The 19,958-nt window shown below is 37.3% G+C and overlaps 1 protein-coding gene across 5 annotated transcripts in view; it reads right to left on the bottom strand.

The window, feature by feature from the left end:
- Nucleotides 1-19,958, bottom strand: part of LOC398368 (collagen alpha-3(VI) chain) — a 78,911-nt gene that overhangs the window by 9,015 nt on the left and 49,938 nt on the right. For all 5 annotated transcript variants that reach the window (XM_041577019.1, XM_018236068.2, XM_041577020.1 and 2 more), the window contains 23 exons: nucleotides 19,343-19,414; nucleotides 19,103-19,129; nucleotides 18,390-18,434; nucleotides 17,618-17,671; nucleotides 17,138-17,200; nucleotides 14,923-14,988; nucleotides 14,475-14,528; nucleotides 13,321-13,356; nucleotides 13,088-13,150; nucleotides 12,944-13,006; nucleotides 11,691-11,753; nucleotides 10,867-10,929; nucleotides 10,594-10,644; nucleotides 10,392-10,427; nucleotides 9,602-9,664; nucleotides 7,351-7,413; nucleotides 6,625-6,657; nucleotides 6,507-6,543; nucleotides 5,829-5,840; nucleotides 5,141-5,634; nucleotides 2,245-2,344; nucleotides 891-1,589; nucleotides 427-529 (listed from right to left, as the gene is read on the bottom strand). In XM_041577019.1, the coding sequence (XP_041432953.1) occupies nucleotides 427-529; nucleotides 891-1,589; nucleotides 2,245-2,344; nucleotides 5,141-5,634; nucleotides 5,829-5,840; nucleotides 6,507-6,543; nucleotides 6,625-6,657; nucleotides 7,351-7,413; nucleotides 9,602-9,664; nucleotides 10,392-10,427; nucleotides 10,594-10,644; nucleotides 10,867-10,929; nucleotides 11,691-11,753; nucleotides 12,944-13,006; nucleotides 13,088-13,150; nucleotides 13,321-13,356; nucleotides 14,475-14,528; nucleotides 14,923-14,988; nucleotides 17,138-17,200; nucleotides 17,618-17,671; nucleotides 18,390-18,434; nucleotides 19,103-19,129; nucleotides 19,343-19,414 (2,360 nt within the window). The remainder of the gene's footprint in view (nucleotides 1-426; nucleotides 530-890; nucleotides 1,590-2,244; nucleotides 2,345-5,140; nucleotides 5,635-5,828; nucleotides 5,841-6,506; nucleotides 6,544-6,624; nucleotides 6,658-7,350; nucleotides 7,414-9,601; nucleotides 9,665-10,391; nucleotides 10,428-10,593; nucleotides 10,645-10,866; nucleotides 10,930-11,690; nucleotides 11,754-12,943; nucleotides 13,007-13,087; nucleotides 13,151-13,320; nucleotides 13,357-14,474; nucleotides 14,529-14,922; nucleotides 14,989-17,137; nucleotides 17,201-17,617; nucleotides 17,672-18,389; nucleotides 18,435-19,102; nucleotides 19,130-19,342; nucleotides 19,415-19,958) is intronic.

The raw sequence follows: 19,958 nt of genomic DNA, 5'->3' as shown, positions 1-19,958 counted from the left end.
GCTGCAAGGGAGTAGTGCTAACCATGTTCAAAAATGCATAAACTCTGCATTACATTCATTTTGTCACTTTGTATCTTTCTTCTCTATGTAAGAAAAGGCACTAAGTTTGCCAAGGTACTATAACCTATAGCAGTAACCCAGAAAATGCTACCTGCTGATTGGTTGCTATGGCTTAATGTACCTGGGCAAACCTAGATTCTTTTATTACATATAAAATTGTATTTAAAATGAAAACTTTATTTTTAGAACAAAAGACAAATTATTTAGGGGGTATTTCCATAACAGTATGACTGTTAATTAATTTCTAGCTGTTTCAGTGCCACAGCAAACAAGAGGGATGAAAGATAGGGAGGCTCTGTCATTTATGACATTTATGTTATAGTCATATATATAGTTGTATACAGTGCACATTCTGCTCTCACTCACCGTTCAGTGTGCTTCTCTTTCTCTGTAGTCCTGACTGGCTGGTCATTCTGAAACCAGTCACACTGCCTTTGGATTTCAGGAGACAGATGGAAAGCATTCTCACCTAGAAGAAGCACAAGACAATTAGCTATGGACCTATGATACTGAGTACTTGGTATGGTTAACATAACTGCCTTCATTGTTTTATATATATCTTTCACACATCCAAAATTAATTCACATGGCACCCTGCTTAATTCCTTTTTATAACACTAGTTTCTGTATCTGAAAACATTCAAATGGGGCATAAAATTCTTCTTTGATGAGTGGAAAAATATGGTGATTGCTTCACATGCACGGTTTACATAATTAGGAATAGGAGAAACAAATATTTTAGGAGGGTATGAGCCCTGATAACTTGATGGGTATACAATGACTCACACATTTAATAATATATTAGATGAAAGATGGGGAATTAATACTTACTGCTAAGGAATCCTGGGAGCTGCAGACCAAACCTCAAAAGGGTATCCTCGTGCAATTCAGATGGTTTATCTGCCTTTTTGGAGAAGACATCGTGAGGTTCACTTGATAAGGTGTTCAGCTGTCCAACATTTACTTTCTTCCCTAAACTCAGAATGACAATGAAGAAACCCTTGCACTTAGCCTCAACAACTGTTTCACTGAGTTGCTTCAATTCATGGTTTTTTACTTCTCCAGTGAGAATGAGAAAGATGGTCCTTATGGAACGAGGGTTGGGTGCACTTTCAAGCACATATTGCTGAACATACTTGATGGCATTGTTAAGTGACCTTGTGCCATACAACTGGGTCATTTTGTTCAGTATAAAGTCCTGAAGCAACTCCTTTGAGGTGTAATCAGTAAGGCCAATATCTACCCGAGCAGGGGGAATGCTTGCATTGTTCAGGTGCTCATAGGGGGCATGCTGCAGGACAGATATTCTTGCATGGTGGTATGATGATTTGGGATCTGTACTCAGCTCCAAATGGCCAACCACATGGGAAACAAATCTCTTTATTTCTGCAAACTGCTCAGGTGTGGTGGATTCTGAACTATCCAGCAGGAAAGCCAAGTCAATGTCTAAGTCAGTGGTGGCTGAACGTCGACCTCTAAAAGCACTACCGGCAGAACTTCCAGGACACGTACTCTGAGGGTCACAGATATCTGTGAAAAACAGTTTTAAAAAAGTTTTAAAATAATTGTAAATAATTGTAAATATAAAGTTTAATGATAAGAAACACACACCAAGGGACATTTATCACACATGGAGCAGGGAGCAAAGTTAAAAAAAAAAAAGACAGGCTCAAGCCAGCATGTTTTTTGTACTTTGCAACCTGTTATTGAGTGAAAGCACAAAGGTGCAAGTCCAAAACTGAAGACAAGGACTTATGTTTCCCTGATGAATACAGTGCTACCAATGGTAGGAAACATTGTGTTCATGAGGGGTGCAAGGGAGGAGGCACATAGGCATCCCCTCTCCTGCCCTCTAAATTCTGTGTCATTCAGATAATTCATAAAAAATAAATCAATTTGCTAATGATGATGCAGATTGAATTCCTAGTGACATATGCAATATGGTAGGCAACATTTGGTGTTTGTTATGATACCCAAATAGTTTTATATTGAAGCAAAGATACATACTAAGCAAACATTTTTTGAATTTTAATTTCTTTAGGGCTTATTACCAATCACTAGCTGCGGTGTGGGTCAGAAACAGCAGCATCTTTTTTGGACACATTTGGTAAATCAGTCCTCTTGCACTTAATCTAGTGAGTTCTTAGAACTAAAATGTCTAAACATAAGGTTATATTATCCTTACCTAAGCAGATGTGGCAGTTAAGAAGGGATTTTACAGTTGCATTAACTTGAGCAGGGCCAGCACTGAGTACTATGGCCTGTCCCACGACTGTGTTATTTACCTGATGAGTGAAAATAGGAAACATGAAATAGAAATATGCCACATAATACATAACGAGACACAACATTAGCTTTATAAAACAGAGCTCTTTAAGAGAAAGGCACACATGTCAGACCCTCATTCCTTCCCTCTGTAACTCCTTTCAATAGTCAAGCTTGACTTTTGGAGAACAAAAACACTATGATGCCTATTTATCATGCTGTGTAAAACAATGGAGGAAAACTTCACAGGTGATGTTTAGGGATGTTGCGGACTGTTCGCCCGCGAACTAATTCGCGCGAACATCGACCGTTCGCGTCCGCCGAATGTTCGCGAACGCCGCGCGACGTTCGCCAATTTGGGTTCGCCTTAGCTGGCGCTTATTTTTGCCCTCTCACCCCAGACCAGCAGATACATGGCAGCCAATCAGGAAGCTCTCCCTCCTGGACCACCCCCACACCCCCTGGACCACTCCCCTTCCATATATAAACTGAAGCCCTGCAGCGTTTTTTCATTCTGCCTGTGTGTGCTTGGAAGAGCTAGTGTAGGGAGAGAGCTGTTAGTGATTTGAGGGACAGTTGATAGTAACTTTGCTGGCTAGTAATCTACTTGATACTGCTCTGTATTGTAGGGACAGAACTCTGCAGGGATTTGAGGGACAGTGAGTTTAGGTTAGTTAGCTTTGCTGACTAGTAATCTACCTTCTACTGCAGTGCTCTGTATGTAGCTGCTGTGGGCACTGCTTCTGATCTCATCTGCTGACTGCTGTAATAACCCAATAGTCCTTGTAAGGACTGCTTTTATTTTCTTTTTTGTTTTTTTACTTTGCTACTATAAGAGCCCAGTGCTATTAGTCTAGCTGTGTTGGGGAGTGGGACTGGTGTGCTGCTCCTAGTAGTTCAGCACCAACCAGAGTAATTTTTTTTTTTTAATATATATATATTTTTTTTTATTTTACTTATCTTACTGTTCTTTAACGTGTCCAGTGCTGTTTGCTGTTCTTCATAGTAGTGCTCCAATAGTAGTGCACTTGCAGGCATTGTTTGCCCAGTGTGTTCTTCAAACAACTGCCACCTAGCTGTGTGAGCTTTTTCACATTCTGTCTAAATAACAATAATAATTCCGTGTTCGTAAACATCACCTGAGTGATGTTTTTACAGCAGCAATAATATATTCCGTACCCACTACTGTATATGTTGCCCTTGCAGGCATTGTTTGCCCAGTCTTTAACCAAGTGCCACCTAGCTGTGTGAGCTTTTTCACATTCCGTGTCCAGAAACATCACCTGAGTGACGTAGTGTGATTTCTGCCCTTTACAGCACAAAACGCAGCGCTGTGTCAACAATGTATTTTTCAGATACATTTTTGCCCTTGATCCCCCTCTGGCATGCCACTGTCCAGGTCGTTGCACCCTTTAAACAACTTTAAAATCATTTTTCTGGCCAGAAATGTCTTTTCTAGCTTTTAAAATTCGCCTTCCCATTGAAGTCTATGGGGTTCGCGACGTTCGCGAACCGTTCGCATTTTTGACGCAAGTTCGCGAATATGTTCGCGAACATTTTTTCCGCCATTCGCTACATCCCTAGTGATGTTGCCCATAGCAATCAATAAGCAATAAGATTTGAACAGTCACCTACAAGTTAGAAAAAAATAGCAAAGAGCTTAACGATTTATCAGCTCTCTGTAAAATTAAACCTGGGCAGTAATCCATTGCCAATACAGTACAGTTATTTTGTTTTGAAATGAGCCACAGTGAGCGACACACAAAATGGAGGCTCAAGGTAAAAAAGGGGAAAGGGCAATATTGGCTGAAATATATTTGTCAATTTAAATTGTTCTTGAATGGGTCAGATATTAGGACATCAATGATCTGCTGGTTGTGTTTTCATTCAGGATCTATAAGAAGTAACACTGTCAGAAACTTTTATCTAACAAGTTACCCCCACCCCCAAGGAATCAAAGAAAGGGAATATGAAATAAAATCTGCTTCTAATTACCAAGACCATGGGAAATACAACTAACCTTGGCAACAATCTAAAATTGATTCCGCTGGGAGGTAGGACATTTCTCAATAACCCTTATCTCGTCTGGCTGCTGAAAAACTGACTAGTCCCATTGCTAATTATAAATATAAGTATGTCCACAATATTCAATCTTATTTTCTTAGAGAGGTAGTACACCTTTAAATTAACATTTTAGTATGCTGCAGATGGCTCTGTTTTTCAATTGCACTATTGATTTATATGGCTTTTGAAGACTTAATTTTCTGCCTATTTCCTGCCTGCAACTGATAATATAAATAATGAACGATAAAAATTTGAAAAAATTAAGACAATTTGTCTTAGATTCCCCATGTCTTCACTATACTAAAAGCTTATTTTAAAGGAAACTAAACCTTTAAATGAAAGTCGCTGATTGTGAGCAACTTAGCCTAAGGGGCCTATTTTATTATGCTGTGTGAATGAAATTCTACAGAAAAATGGTGTAAAAAGCTGTATAAAATAAATGGTGACCTTATCAAGGTGTGTAATAAATTACGACGTGCAAACGCCAGATTTTCCGTCTTTATTTTACACTGCTTCAGACCTTTGTAAGTAAGTTCCAGCAGAAAGTGCTCAAAGAAAAAGGGCATAAAAAATTACACAATTTTTACTTTGTTTGTTACACAGAGATGCCTGGCAATGTGTGGCAAATTATTCCACTGTTTATAACACCACATAATAAATCTCCCCCTTAGTGTCACTATATGAATATTGGTCTTAACAACAGCAAGTACAGTTCTGGTCTATCATTTGTGCAATGCAGGTATAATACTTACCTTAAGAGCATTTGTCAGTGCCCTGTCCTCTCTATTGGTGAGGAAGACAGAGGATACTCCAGCATCATACAGTTTCAAGATGGCTTCATTAAGTTGTGGCGAAGCTTTGGTTGCCCCGCCGCTGAAAAACACAGCCACCTTTCTAAGTAAGAAGCCTCCACGTGCCCTCTTAAATGTGTTTCGTGCAACAAATGACATGGCTCCCTCCAGGTTGCGTTGCTTGGTTGTTTGTTTGAACTGGATGTTCTGGATTTCCTGCAGTAGGGCAGGCTTGCGCAGCCCATCAGAAAACCGAAATTCAGTGGTGACTTCACTATTGTAGGTGAGAAGGGCTACTCGGGCTCCTCTGGGACAATTACTGTCTGTAATGACCAGTTGTCTGATAGTCTTTAGCAGTGCATCCTTCATATTGCCAAAGACATTGCGATTAACATCAGATGAGGTGTCAAGAACAAATACGAGATCAGTGGGATACAAAGGACATTCCTTGGGACCTATGAGAAACAGATACAATTAACTCATCTTTGTGTCTGATATATTCCACATGTGATCTGTATTTGCACTTGTACATTTCCATTTTACAACCTAAGAGGGAGAAATTCTATGATGAAAGATGAAACTGTCCATATCGACTCTCATATTACTCATCTGAAGCAGTTTATCGTCTAGAAGGAGAATTGGTACGTACCATAGCAGCAAGCTGTGGAGGAGAAAAAAAAAGAAAAGTCATATTTACCCAAGGAAATATTCATAAATCATTCATAAATTAAATTTTGCCCATTTGCATTTAAGTGTTGAAGTATTATTCTAGTCAAATAGATACTGTCATGGGGAAACTTTTTTTTGAAAATGCATCATTTAATAGTGCTGCTCAAACAGACGTCTGCACTAAAATCCATTTTTTCAAAGAGGAAACTGTTTTTTTATATTTAATTTTGAAATCTGACATGGGGCTAGACATATTGTCAGTTTCCCAGGTGCCCCCAATCATGTTACTTGTGCTCTAATAAACTGCAGTAACTCTTTACTGCTGTGCTGCAATACTGGTGTGCTGCAATAGCCTGTCAGAAAGCAGTTCCATAGTGCAACACTGGCTCTTTCTGAAAGCACATGATCAGGCAAAATGACCTGACATGGCGCCTACACACCAATATTAAAAAAGAATACACTTGTTGGGTTAGGAATTACATTTTACATGGTACAGTGAATTATTTGCAGTGTAAACAGTGTGATTAAGATATACAAAGTACACCATAAAAATCATGAGAGAATCCCTTTAAGAATAAAAATCTCAACATATATGTTCTAGTTCCTGGTTTGACATTGCCTAAGCTTGCATAGATAATACAGTATGTGCAATACTTACGGCATTTATCTTTGACATATTTCACCAGTTCACATGACTGAAATACAGAAAAAAACATACAGTGAAATAACTCATGAAAAATATAAAGCTATAATACATTGATTACTGTTAAATGTACCTCTCTTGGCTTTCCGATCGCTCCCTTCAACCCCTAGAAATAAAACAAAACAATTTTAATTATTTGAACACCTTTTTCTCTGAGAATTTGTTTTGTAACGCATACACAAATATACAGTAAATATACATATATACAGTCATTTCACACATATGCTTTTGTCACGCCAGACATATTTTTTCTAAAGTTGAAAAAATGCCAAAGGAGAAACTGCCAGTATTGCACCCTCATGTGAATAGTAACAATAGACAGCAGTGATAGGAGGATGGCATCAGGTGGTATAGGTGTTTTCTCTGTTGGTGTAACATTAGCCTAAGGCTCTAGACACACATAAGTATTAATAATGTATAGGCAAAATATACTGTAGTCTCTATTAACTATGGTCTAAACATGAATATGGCTAGCAATGCTATATTTTATATTTGCCTTGGGCAAGTTCGTAAACTGTATGTAAAAAGTTTAAAATCTCAAAAAGCTTGAGGTAGGATTCCATTTTCCAGTGTTTCTTATGTTAAGGGACCCAAATAACATCAGAATCAGCGTTATGGCACAAAAATTAATTATTCACTGTTTTTAACTGCTGTTAATTTAATTTCACAATATCAAAGGCGTCATGGAGAACTACCCCAAATAGCATGGGGTTGCATTTATGGTCCTGATTCATAGGTTAAGATTCCACAACATAAATGATAAATATGAAGAAGAAAAGTAACTTTTTTTAACACTTACATTTGGCCCTTGGTATCCTGGGTCTCCTTTGGTTCCATCTGTACCTTTGGGTCCGGACACACCCTAATATAAGTGCCAAAGATCATTAGATCAAAGACGTGATTGATCATTAGAACACATGTCCTGCACACGGTATGCTTAGGACTAGGTGGCTAATGAGAAACGGTTGTGATAGCAATGTTGAAGTAGGAGGGGCAGATAGTATCATAATCATGTGTTTTGGAATAAGCAGCCCAATAATTTATAGACCAACATATGTTACACTGGAAGCCTTTCATTTATCAAAAGATATTAACGAATGCTCCATGCATGTTTTCCATAACTAATCCCACCAGTGTATTAATCACTGAAAATAACAGATATTTGGCAAAAATCTTTGGCAATGGACCAACATATACAGGGATCAAGGTCTAATATCTCATATAAAAACTCACCAATGTACTTTGGGTATGTGTAGAAAGAGAGAAACAATCAAAACTTTAAGATGGCTGAATCAGACTGAAGGGCACTACATACATGACACTGATTATTATGTTTATGCAGTAAGATGCACATACAGTATGATCTGCTTTATGTGAGACAGACCAGCCAATCAATTTGTAGCTCAATTTTCTAGCACGGGTCATCTATTAAATGCAGGCAGATAACTTTTCTGTTTCAAGATATTACATGGGACTCAAGCTATTTAATCCATGGGATATAAATTTCTTTGTTATAAAGCAGGCTATTATTTCCAACAGGGGAGGAGAATTTTGTATTTGAAGCCAAGGGAAGTATATGTAATAGGCTTAAAACTGGGATTTATTGTATATATATTTCTTTGTTTTTGTTTTTAAGATTTTGAAGGTAATTAGTTTAAGGACTTAACTTGTAGGAGTCAATACTATATGTTAATCTTAAATTTGTACTGTGTATGGATTGGGACAGTTTGGGGTATTGGTCCATTAAATACTATGGTACATACACTTTTAGTTATATCTAGTTACAGTGCCTTTCTGTTCATGTGACCTAAATTTGTGATTAATCATACATTATGTAATACTATATGTAATTAAAATTTAATAAAAATGCTGTTATATATATTTTAGCAATCAGATACAGCAGCTGTTTTCTCTTTTACCTCCATCTCTCACCACTTCAACCAAACTTTATTACCACTGGTCACTACTTGCCTTTACTTTGTATAGTGATGAGGACTTCCAAAGGAGGTGGCCAAGGTAAACTTCCCACCAGCTGGCATAAGTCTTGCTGCCTGGTTAGTCAGTGGTGTTTAGTGGTGTCCCGCATAAACCACCCCCATCACAGGCATGCTTTTACCTTCAATGCTCTACCACTGAGTGTTAATTAAGACCAGTCCTAGTGGGTACTGGGTGGGGGGCCTTTCCAATTAAATAGCATGGCATCACATATCTGGGGATGGTCAGGCTTCCCATGGATGTGATCAAAATCACCCAGACTTGATCCTTTTGAGGTTGATGCCTCTGTGTTAATAATCAATCATTAACCTCAAGGTCACACTGCACCCACCTTTGATTTTTATTTTATTAACTATTGTTAGAAGTTGCCTTCCTGCACTGTCCTCTCCTTATAATTAGGATTGTTTTAGGTTAATGGGCTCAAAATTATTTGTAAAAGTATATGTGTAAGAGTTATAGTTCAGCCTGTTACTCAGCCTCCAATACTTCTGCAAAGGCACTGCTTCCTTGAGGAGTGTGTAGCAGTGCTCTACCTTAGAGATGGAAAGCAATACCCCTGTGTCAATAGTGCTACACATGTATAAGGAAACAAGACAATGGCAAAATGGTTGACTCATCAAAATGCGACCAGTAGCATTGGCCTGAAAGGAATGAGATTGTAAGGCATACCTGTTGTATTATTAAATTAATGTGCTGATTTAAATGGATTCCTGTTTATTAGGTACTACTAGCTAGAATATCCATGGAAATAAGCAGTATCAATGTAAAACTGTAATATTACATGAGTAAACAATTACAAACTCTTAGTGAAGCATACATGAGCATATACATACAGAATAATAATCTGGACTCTAATATTATCTGATAGGAAGACAGCAGTAAGGGTGAAAGAGAAGGATTAATTCTAGAGTGTGCATTTTCCAGACAAACCCAAAGTAAATGGTTTGGATAGTATAATTCAATATTCTAAATTGTATTAGGGCAGAATATGGAGGAGCTATACCACAGAAAAACTGTAATTCTCTCTCCTTTCTTTTATCATACATCACACTTACCCTTACACCTCTATTTCCCTTAGGTCCAGGTCCTCCATTGGTTCCCTTCTCTCCAAAATCTCCCTGTTAATAAAATATAGAACATTTTTAATAAAATATCATTTAGTCAATTCCCAGGATTTACAAGTGATCGCATTGGTACTCATACCAAACCTGAAACTGGACTAAAATGAATTAGAACAAATACAGTAAAGTAGATACCATAAAATTAATTATTAAATTCAGTAGGAATGTGAGTGGGAAAAATCTTCTTACATTCATCTTAACAAACTGGAAATGACCTACATATTGGCAAAATTGTAGCTTAACACTGACAGCAGCAGCACTCTTTGTCTATATATCTTTATATCTCATTTTGTATCTTCTGTCTGATATTGTTATTAATTATGTGCCCTTTGAGCGGCACATGATGCAATGTGGTTATCTCCTTAATGGGACACCTTGTATAAAAAAGGAGGAGCAGCCCTATTTTTCCTCTTTCATACTTTCTAATTAATTCTATGGAGGGGATGATGTTGCTGGAGTTCCTAAAGCAGGAGGCCTCAGTAGAGGACTAAAGAAAGAGGCCTCAAAAAAATAAAGGCTGAACCCTAAGAGATTAAGAAACCCTTAGTATAAGTGAGGGAAATGTACCTTTTGAATAGATATAATTCTAAACTGAGTGTAATGAATGAAATGTAACCTATTTTCAAATGGCCCTAAGTGGGATAGGGGTTAACAATAATGTTACATATACATAATTGTCCTTTTCCTATTAGTCTGTATATATAAAAATATCAAGATGTCTGACCTTTAATCCAGGGTATCCTGGGAATCCAGTCTCCCCCTACATGAGCATGAGAATAAAAGGAAATATTAGTCCATTAAAAAAAAACATGATACACAGAAAAACAGATGCACAGTTGATTCAACAGATATATCATTATTATTTACTATAAATTACTATAAATGGTTTTGTATTTATTGTAAATAATCAATAAATCCTCCCTTACTCTTCTGCCTTTGAGTCCCTGTTTTCCAGATCCATCCCGTCCATCTTCTCCCTAGAAACACAATCATATTTCCATTGTTTTACCAGCATAAAGTTTAATAAAAATACTCTCAGTGACAATGTCTTCTTAACTGTACATTTCTATTAACATGCTGCTCATTTATATAAAGTAAAAATAAAATAATGTCTTTATTCTTGTCCTTTTGTGGTCAGTTTATTTATGCAGGTCTCATTGAAGTTTTGTTGTCGATGAAGTGGAGTAAAAAATACTTACTGTTGGCCCACGTGGTCCAGGAGGTCCAATAGATCCCTTGACTCCAGAGTCTCCAGGCTCACCCTAAGAAAGAGAAAATCATAAGTTAACAGACAATAAAGTCATAATCTGCACTGGACCATTATTATCTCAAATGATTTATTGTATTGTAAAGATCCTGACATGCATTTGGAACATGTTTTAGTACATAATCAAGAGCTGCATTATTCTTATGTTTTCTCAGTTTTTTTGCTTACAGTTTCATTCCAATTTATTTTTTACATCAAGCAGTGTCATAACATACATAGGAATAACATAAATATATAATATATGACTAAGGTTTCTTGACTAAGGATAATGATGGAAAAAATGCCATGACTAGGATGAGCTAATGTCATAGAACAGAGTCCCCAACATTTTTTAACCTGTGAGCCACATTTAAATGTAGAGTTGAGGAGCAACAAAAGTATGAAAATAGTTCTAGGGAAGGGTGCCAAATAAGTGATGTGATTTGGTAGCCTTTTTGTGGACTGGAAACCTACAGGAGGCTCTGTTTGACAGGGCACCTTATTTGTATGCAAACAAAACTTGCCCCCAAGCCTGGAATTCAAAAACAAACACTTGGTTTGAGGCCACTGGGAGCAAAATCCAAGGGATTGGTGAGCAACATGGTGCTCATGAGCCACTGGGGAACACTGGCATAGAGTCTAACTTTTTTCAGCGTGTTGGGCCAGTTATATATGATAGTCCACAAATATGTTATATTAAAACAATAATAAAGAATTAAGAGAAGCTTTGGGGCTGCTGAGAACCATAAGCAACAGAATGCTTAATATAGTAAATACCTTGAATCCAAGCTGTCCAGGTCTGCCCCTATCACCAACTGGTCCGGGAGTGCCACCTGGCCCCTAATAACACAAGAAAAGGTTGTAGTTTGATAAAAAGAAGTAAATACTTTCAAACTGCAAATGCTTCCTTAGTATCCATACATTACACTCATTACATATTTCCAAAAGTGTAGGCTATACTGTGCCCACAGTTGCACCCATTGAAGCAATATGCACTTATGTTTACATCTACCATCACTTCTGTCAACCTCATGCGGGTGAAACTGGCAAAAGGTTCAGTGTGTTCAGCCAGAGCTGAGCCAGCCTACACTTTAAATACAGGTCTCTGGGAGGCACATTTATCAAGGGTCGAATTTCAAATTCATTTGAGTTTTTTAAAACTCTCATAAACTCGAAATTTGACCAATTGAAATTAATTAATAAAATTTAATTTTCTCAGGGTGAATTGAATCGACCCGAAAACTCGAATAGATTTGAATTAGAAAAACTCAATTAAAATTAAAAAAAAACTCAAATGTCAGGAAGGCTGCAAACATCACCAAATTGATCCCTGGACCTCTCTGATCGACTTATACAGTAATTCGGCAGGTTTTGGGTGGCGAATTGTTGAATATGAGTTCTTAAGGGGTCAGAGTATGATAAATCTTGAAATTCGAATTAAAACTGTATTCGACTTTTTATAATTCACAATTCGAAATTTGAGAGTTTTGACCCAAAAATAAATTTGAATTCAAATTTTCACTTAAGTGTGTTGTATCCATCGAGAGTAGAACACAATGTCTATATGCACTGCTTTTTTGTACCTTCTGAATAGTGAACAGGCACTTTCAAACCCATGTTCCACTCCTGGGCCTTCCGTTACATGGAGAGTGCAAACTGCACACAAATGCAAGACCTTGACTACCACACACATCTTTACACCTCTAGCATCTCACTAGAAATTCACACCAGTTTTTCATACCATGCCATCATGATAAATAAGCCCTAATATCCCAATAGCTCACCTTTCAATGTAGAGCTAGGGTCTGTTGCAACATTTGCAACATTTACTTTAAGTTATTGTCTAGTTCCTAAGGCAAGTTACCAAACTTGACTTCAAATGTGAATCTGTACATATCTTATATAAGGTATAATAAAAGCATAATTGCATCAAATCATGAAAAAAATTTCTCCTAGAATACCTCTTAGCCCTTTGTTTTCTTTTAATTAAAAATACCAGTCTAAACATGATTTAATGGTTTCAGGCTTACTCTTGGTCCTGGAAGTCCTTGCTCTCCTCTAGTGCCTGGAGTTCCTTGTGGTCCTGGTGGACCCTGTGTCCAAGAAACAGATGAGGTTAGCTTTGCTAGAAGTCCAAGAATGGCAGCTTATGAAATAGTCTAACAATCACTTACCTGAGGTCCTCTTAGACCTTGTTCACCTGCCCCACCTCGAGTTCCATCTTTTCCTCTTTCACCCTGAGAGACAAGAGCAAAGTTCAATAATATAATGTGAATAACTGAAACACCTGAAATGAGTAAGATGACTAATTTATTAGTAAATAAAGATTGTAGAACTGGTGGAGAAGGAGAAAGAAAGTAGGAAACAACATAACCCACCACACAGAGAATGGTTGCTCATTACTTACCTTGACCCCTGAAGGACCCCTTCTGCCTGATGGACCCTGCGAAAAACAGAAAATGCATCAGATAGAATCTTAATACATGTAACTAGCTTTGCACACAGATGTACCAAAAAACTACCTAGTGAAACTAAAATTAACCAAATGCCAGGGATATAAACCTGTTACATATGTAGGAACCTCTTGCCTACACTTGAGTCTGCATCTTGAGATATGAGAACTATTTTTACATCACAATCCCAAAACAACAAAATCTGAAATGTAATAATCTTGCCCTCAGTTGACTATACGCTGCATCCAATGTAACCTGACACACTGTCTGCCCATATCAATAAATCTTGTGCCATATTCATAACTTCTTTTAAACTGAGCAAAAAAGAATCAGTTCTGCATTCACTTCTACTCATGGAAACCACTCCTAGCAGCATTTATGTATGTATGTATGTACTCTACTGTAGTAACTCATAGCAATTGGCAATTTACCTATGATCAGTATAGTTATGATAATGAAGCCAATCATTAATTTTCACATACGTTAAGACTGTTCTTGGACAGTTTTTTTTCCACCAGTCATTCTAACATCTTCTGTCAGCTTTATAGCACTTTACTAGGACATCTCTGTTTATGAAACAAATGTCTGTCTGCTGCATATATAGCAGTGATCCCCAACCAGTAGCTCCTGAGCAACATGTTGCTCCCCAAACTCTTGGATGTTGCTCTCAGTGGCCTCAAAGTAGGTGCTTATTTTTAAGTTCCTGGTTTGGAGGCAAGTTTTAGTTGGATTAAAAACCAGATGTACTGCCAAACATAGCCTCTTGTAGGCTGCCAGTCCACATTGGGGCTACCAATAGCCAATCACAGCCCTTATTTGGCTCCATCCAGGAACATTTTTCATGCTTGTGTTGCTCCCCAACTCTTTTTACATCTGAATGTTGCTCACGGGTGAAAAAGGTTGGGGATCCCTGATATATAGTATACTCTATTCTTCAACCTTCACCCATTACTAAAAGTTACATGGAGTATTTTGTGAAAGCTCTATCCTTACTGTAGGGTTGTGTATGTATATATATTGTAGCATTTATTATCATCACTATTAGAGACCTTGACCACAATTTGTGTGATCCCTGGGAAATGTATTTCCTTAATTCTGTAACACTCACAGCTTTGCCTGGTCCTCCTGGCGACCCTGCTGAACCATCACCTCCAGGTTCTCCCTGTTAATGAAAAACAAACTAAAACTTATGATTCTCGGTCTCATCCAGGTTCTTTAAGAAAAGAGGTTAACTGCATACCTAGGTGATGAATTTATATTCAACAAATATGAGCTTGTTCAGAAATCAGAAAATGCATCTAAAGGTGTCTAGTAGAACATAATGTAATACTATACTACTCTTGCACTTAAAAAGTGGGCTTTAGGGGGGGGGATAAATAGAGGCAACTGTCATGAGCCCCATATGCAGTGAGCTCACAAAAAGCACCAGCTGTAGATGGTAATAAAGGGGAATAGCATATACAATATGGCAATAGCAACTGATTTATATTAACTGACCCACAAATGGCATTCTAATGAGATCCTTGAAACTAAACTGTTCATTAGCAACATATTACCACAGCTCCAGTTTCCCCTTTGGCTCCCTTTGGCCCTCTCTGCGTTGTGTCAGTTCCAGGATTACCCTTGAAAAAAGCAGATATGGTTGATCATAATCTACATTTCTGATAAACATACCTTTTTCCTTGAACCTACCTTATTGTATTTCTTTTTTGTTGTTCCTTTACCTTTTCTGTTTAACATAGCAGTCAAAAAATATAGCCAATACACTATTTGATGTTCTCTTTCCTCCTGATATATTATATATACCATACGTGGCTTTGTTAGAATGAGATCAGCACAATGTTATTATATTTGGTGTAGTTTTTATCTTTCATACCAGGTGATTATTAAAACCTGTGGACCTGTGTGGGACATCCCACAACCCGAACTGTTGGGCATGCATTAGAGGTGTCCTTTGGAAAAGTAGAACTGGCAGACCTTAAAGGAACAGTTCAGTGTGAAAATAAAAACTGGATAAATAGATAGGCTGTGCAAAATAAAAAATATTTCTAATATAGTTAGTTAGCCAAAAATGTAATCTATAAAGGCTGAAGTGATGTCTAACATAACAGAACAGAACACTACTTCCTGCTTTTCAGCTCTCTAACTCTGAGTTAGTCAGCGACTTTAAGGGGGGGCCACATGGGACATAACTGTTCAGTGAATTTGCAATTGATCCTCAGCATTCAGCTCAGATTCAAAATCAAACAGTTATGACCCATATGCCCCCCCCTCAAGTCACTGATTGGTTACTGCCTGGAAACCAATCAGTAGAAACCATGAGAGCTGAAAAGCTGGAAGTTCTGTTTTGTTATGTGAGACATCCAGTCACTCCAGCCTTTATACTGTACTTGACATTTTTGGCTAACTAACTATATTATTTTACTTTCCACAGCCTATCTATTTACCCAGTTTTTATTTTTATACTGAACAATTCCTTTAATGTATAGGGTGCAAGGCCAGATATTTACTTGTCAATACCTGCACAGTGGACCGTGTATCAAATGCCCTATAGTTACAGGGCCCTGTTCATAGCTCTAATCAGGACTTTTGCAGTTCAGTTAACTGGCCTCATTGCCTAGTGCAGGAATAGGGATTTGGAGGTGAAAGCAAGGAGACAATACTGGTTGAATGGCCATAATAAGCACCAATAAGAAGCTTTTTTTAAATATATATTAGAATACATTTTTCTGACAATAGGCTGCTTTTATTTAGCTATTAAAAGCCATACCATCACAAATAATTCCACATTATGCTTTTTTCTGCCTCTAAAGAAAAAGGTAACAGAAAATCTTTACAAAGTCTTACATAAACCTCATATTCATGATGCCATTAACAGAAAAACCCTCCCACAGGCATGCCATTTTTAAAACAAGGGTTGTCTGCAAACCAAAGGATCCACCTCCACAGTTGTCATTTTCCCCAATACATTGGCCTGAATTTTCTATCAATACTATGTTAACAGGTTATCATAGTTGTGGTTTTTATTAAAGAAAGGTGCCTCTTTTGGTTTGCATAGGACACCAGTTAACTTATTATAGTATAGTAGGAATCAGAACATGGTAGCAGTTGTGTGTTTACTAATTAGATATGAATAAAAGCAATTCCCTTGATTAAAAATAGACGTGCAGTCTATAATTTATATTTGCCTTTGATGTACTAGATGTCTTAGCAGCAACTCCCTAAATATTTCACATTTTCCTGAAACTGATGACCTTAAAACAAGCCCTTTCACTATTCTAGACCTTGAAAATGTTCCATCTAATCACCAGTTACTACCTGCAATGTTTATTTATTCTGCCTGAGACTGATGCTTTCAGTTCTTTCCAAGTAGTTAAGGAATTCTTTACTGGGCAGCATCAGCCTTGTGTTTTTGGAGAAGGTTTCTTGAAGTCCTTAAGGATAACTTCAATATAATAGAATCAAGCTGCATGGCAGAACTACACTTCACCTTGGAATGTTACACCCTGTTCCCTTAATGGGATCATCTGTCTGGCTGGATAATTTTTAACACTGACATTCTTTTTCTAAACGCTTCCTATAATGAAACAGTTGCTTGAATTGCTGCATCTCTCTTAATTTTTTACATCTTTTGTTTCATTCTTTATATTTTCCAGCACCAACAACCATAAAAGTTCATAAAAAATGGCTACATGATTGTTTAAATTATGTATCAATGACTCTTTTTAGGGTGTTCAGAATATTTTAGCAGATACACAATCAAATACTTACAGGATCTCCTCGCTGTCCAGAGTCTCCAATCTCTCCTAGCTGCCCTTTCTGACCTTTCTCTCCCTGTTAGTAGGTGAGAATAAAAGTTAGACTTAAGCAAAGCACTTCCAGATTCAGTACACAGCTAGAATATGGTCCTTGTCCCAAAGAACATTTACATTTTCTTTCATTATGCAAAATGTTATTTTTTTTCTTAATTTGGGATGAGTTGACCTCTAACAAAACAGTTCATTCCAGTACAGCTAAGAACCATTACAAAAGTCATCCTAACCAACAAATGATTCTTGAAATGCTTCTAGAGTCTTATGTGGGGAATTGATACGCTAAATGAATAGTTTGCCTAGGCAGGTGACATTCATTCTCTATTCTCTTCACATAACTGTTCTTGTTAAACCTGACAGATGATACATAGACCATGAAAATATACATTTTCTAAATAAAATTTACTAGAGTGATAGAACTGACTATACAATAACTCACCCGTCCTCCTGGGCTGCCTCTCTCCCCTGAAGGTCCAGAAAAACCCGATTTTCCCTGTAAAAACAATGTAATTTTCAATTATTCTACAGAAGATATCTCATAAACATATAGGACAGAAGAGCAAGGTTCAACAGTTACAAAACTATAATTATCACTGCGGTAGATGGATTTGAGGTGATGCCTGTTTCATTCTTGAAACCATTTGGAAACCATTCTAACTTCCAGTCCAGAGTAATCCTTCTTGAATGTCTAGCCTAGACAATGTTTTGGTTTGCTTTAAACAACAACAGTTATGGATTCAGTATAATTGACCTTTAAGCACTGCTTCCGTCCAGAGAAGCAAAATTATCCACCAAACGAAATTGTTGTCAAAATCGGTCTGACGCAGATCTTTGCTGCAAAAGTTATAGGTGCTTTTATTGTGTCACGACATGTTTCGAGCCGAGCTCTTTCTCACTTGAATGGTGAATGTTTTGGTTTGTTCGGTATAATCAAATCACATTTTACTCACTAATAATATATTTACTATATTTACTAATAATATTTTAATATTTTTTTAAATATTTTAAAACTCATCAGTTTATGGCCCTTCTTAGAAAAAGCCCAACTTTTAGCATGCTTAGATAAGCTGGATACTAGTATGAAAAGTGTAATAGGTACTTCATGCTGCAAAATGAATTTAAGGAAAAGACATGCAACTATGACTATATAACAATGGCTTCATCCATATCAAAATTTTAAGTAGGTATGTGTGCATGTTACAGCAACTTACATCTTCCCCATCAATACCATCCAGGCCAATCTCTCCTATTTCACCCTGTGGAAAAAAACACACTTTCATTATTTACAATAAGTGAAAATGTTCGGTATAATTTGGTTTCAAACAGGGGGTACAACAATTCTAAAAACCACATACTTAAAGGAGTACACTATTTGTAACCTAATGTAACTCTACCCTGTGTAGGGTTGTATGTTAGATATGCAGTAAGTACAGTATAACGGCAATAGGCCAATAAGTAACTGGATTTCTTCAAGTAGTATTGCTTGATAATTTAGTGATCGGTGATTCCCACTGGTCAAAAAATACAGCATGTGCCATCTCCATTACAAAAAAACAGGGGAGGTTCTAGGACTTAGGTACTATAGACCTATCATATTGCTGCTAAATGGAACACAAGATATGATACAAAATACTATAATGAGAGGAGGGCACATATTGAGCAAGAGCCAGAATGCTGACTGCTCAAATAGGTGCGTATACTGTAAAGATACATGATACAGTAGCAATATTGAAGCATATGAAAACTTTGTGTATGTGTCTTACTATATGTCTCAAAAATAAAAACATGGCATCTAAAAGAGGAAACAGCCAAAGAAGGCCCTTAGTAAGGCATCTTAGCACAGGTGATATACAGTAGATACATATTTATGAGAAACACACCAACGAATCAATACTTTATTATGCAAAGCAGTTAATTAACTTACCTTTTCTCCTGAGAATCCACGATAGCCCTAACAGAGAAAGTGATACACAGTGTTATTTAGAAGATACTGATAATAAAACAATTCTGTCATAGGTCTACAAATTTTTTAAATCGAAATCTTCAATTACCCTTGCCTAAGAATAATAATAATTATTTTAATTATGATAATAATTATTTTAATTATTAATCTTCCCATGTATACATTTTACCAGAAATTTCACCGAGTTAAATAGTTAATTACCTTAGTACCCCTAAGCCCTGGACATCCTTGGAAACCCTGAGTTCCATTGACACCAGGAGGACCACGTTCTCCCTATGAGAATAAAACAATTCATTACATCAAGTGTCGATGATTTAGCTCAGTTTAGAGATCTTTTAGATGCAGGAGATGAAAGGGAAATGTTTGCACGTGGAATATCCCTCAGATATCACTCACCGTAAACAACACCACCTTTCATTCCACCACACAGGCACGCTGCCTAGGAGTCATCTTAGACTCTCATCTGTCTTTTTCACCACACATTCAAACACTTGCAAAATCTTGCCGTATTCAACTGCGCAACATTGCTCGAATACGACCATATCTCAGTTCAGAATCAACTAAAACACTGATTCAGTCTCTCATCATCTCCCGCCTTGATTACTGCAACTTACTCCTCACAGGTATTCCAACAAGTCACCTTTCACAACTCCAATCTGTTCTAAACGCGGCCGCTAGACTCATTCATCTAGCTCGCCGCTCAACATCAGCTGCTCCCATATGTATGTCCCTTCACTGGCTCCCAATCTCTTCTAGAATCAAATTCAAATTACTTACACTCACATTCAAGGCCCTTAATAATGAAACCCCTCCCTAT

This window comes from Xenopus laevis, chromosome 9_10L, assembly GCF_017654675.1.
Source record: "Xenopus laevis strain J_2021 chromosome 9_10L, Xenopus_laevis_v10.1, whole genome shotgun sequence".
Taxonomy (NCBI): domain Eukaryota; kingdom Metazoa; phylum Chordata; class Amphibia; order Anura; family Pipidae; genus Xenopus; species Xenopus laevis.
The sequence above is the reverse complement of the archived record's forward strand: the minus strand, read 5'-3'. Positions and strand labels throughout refer to the sequence as shown.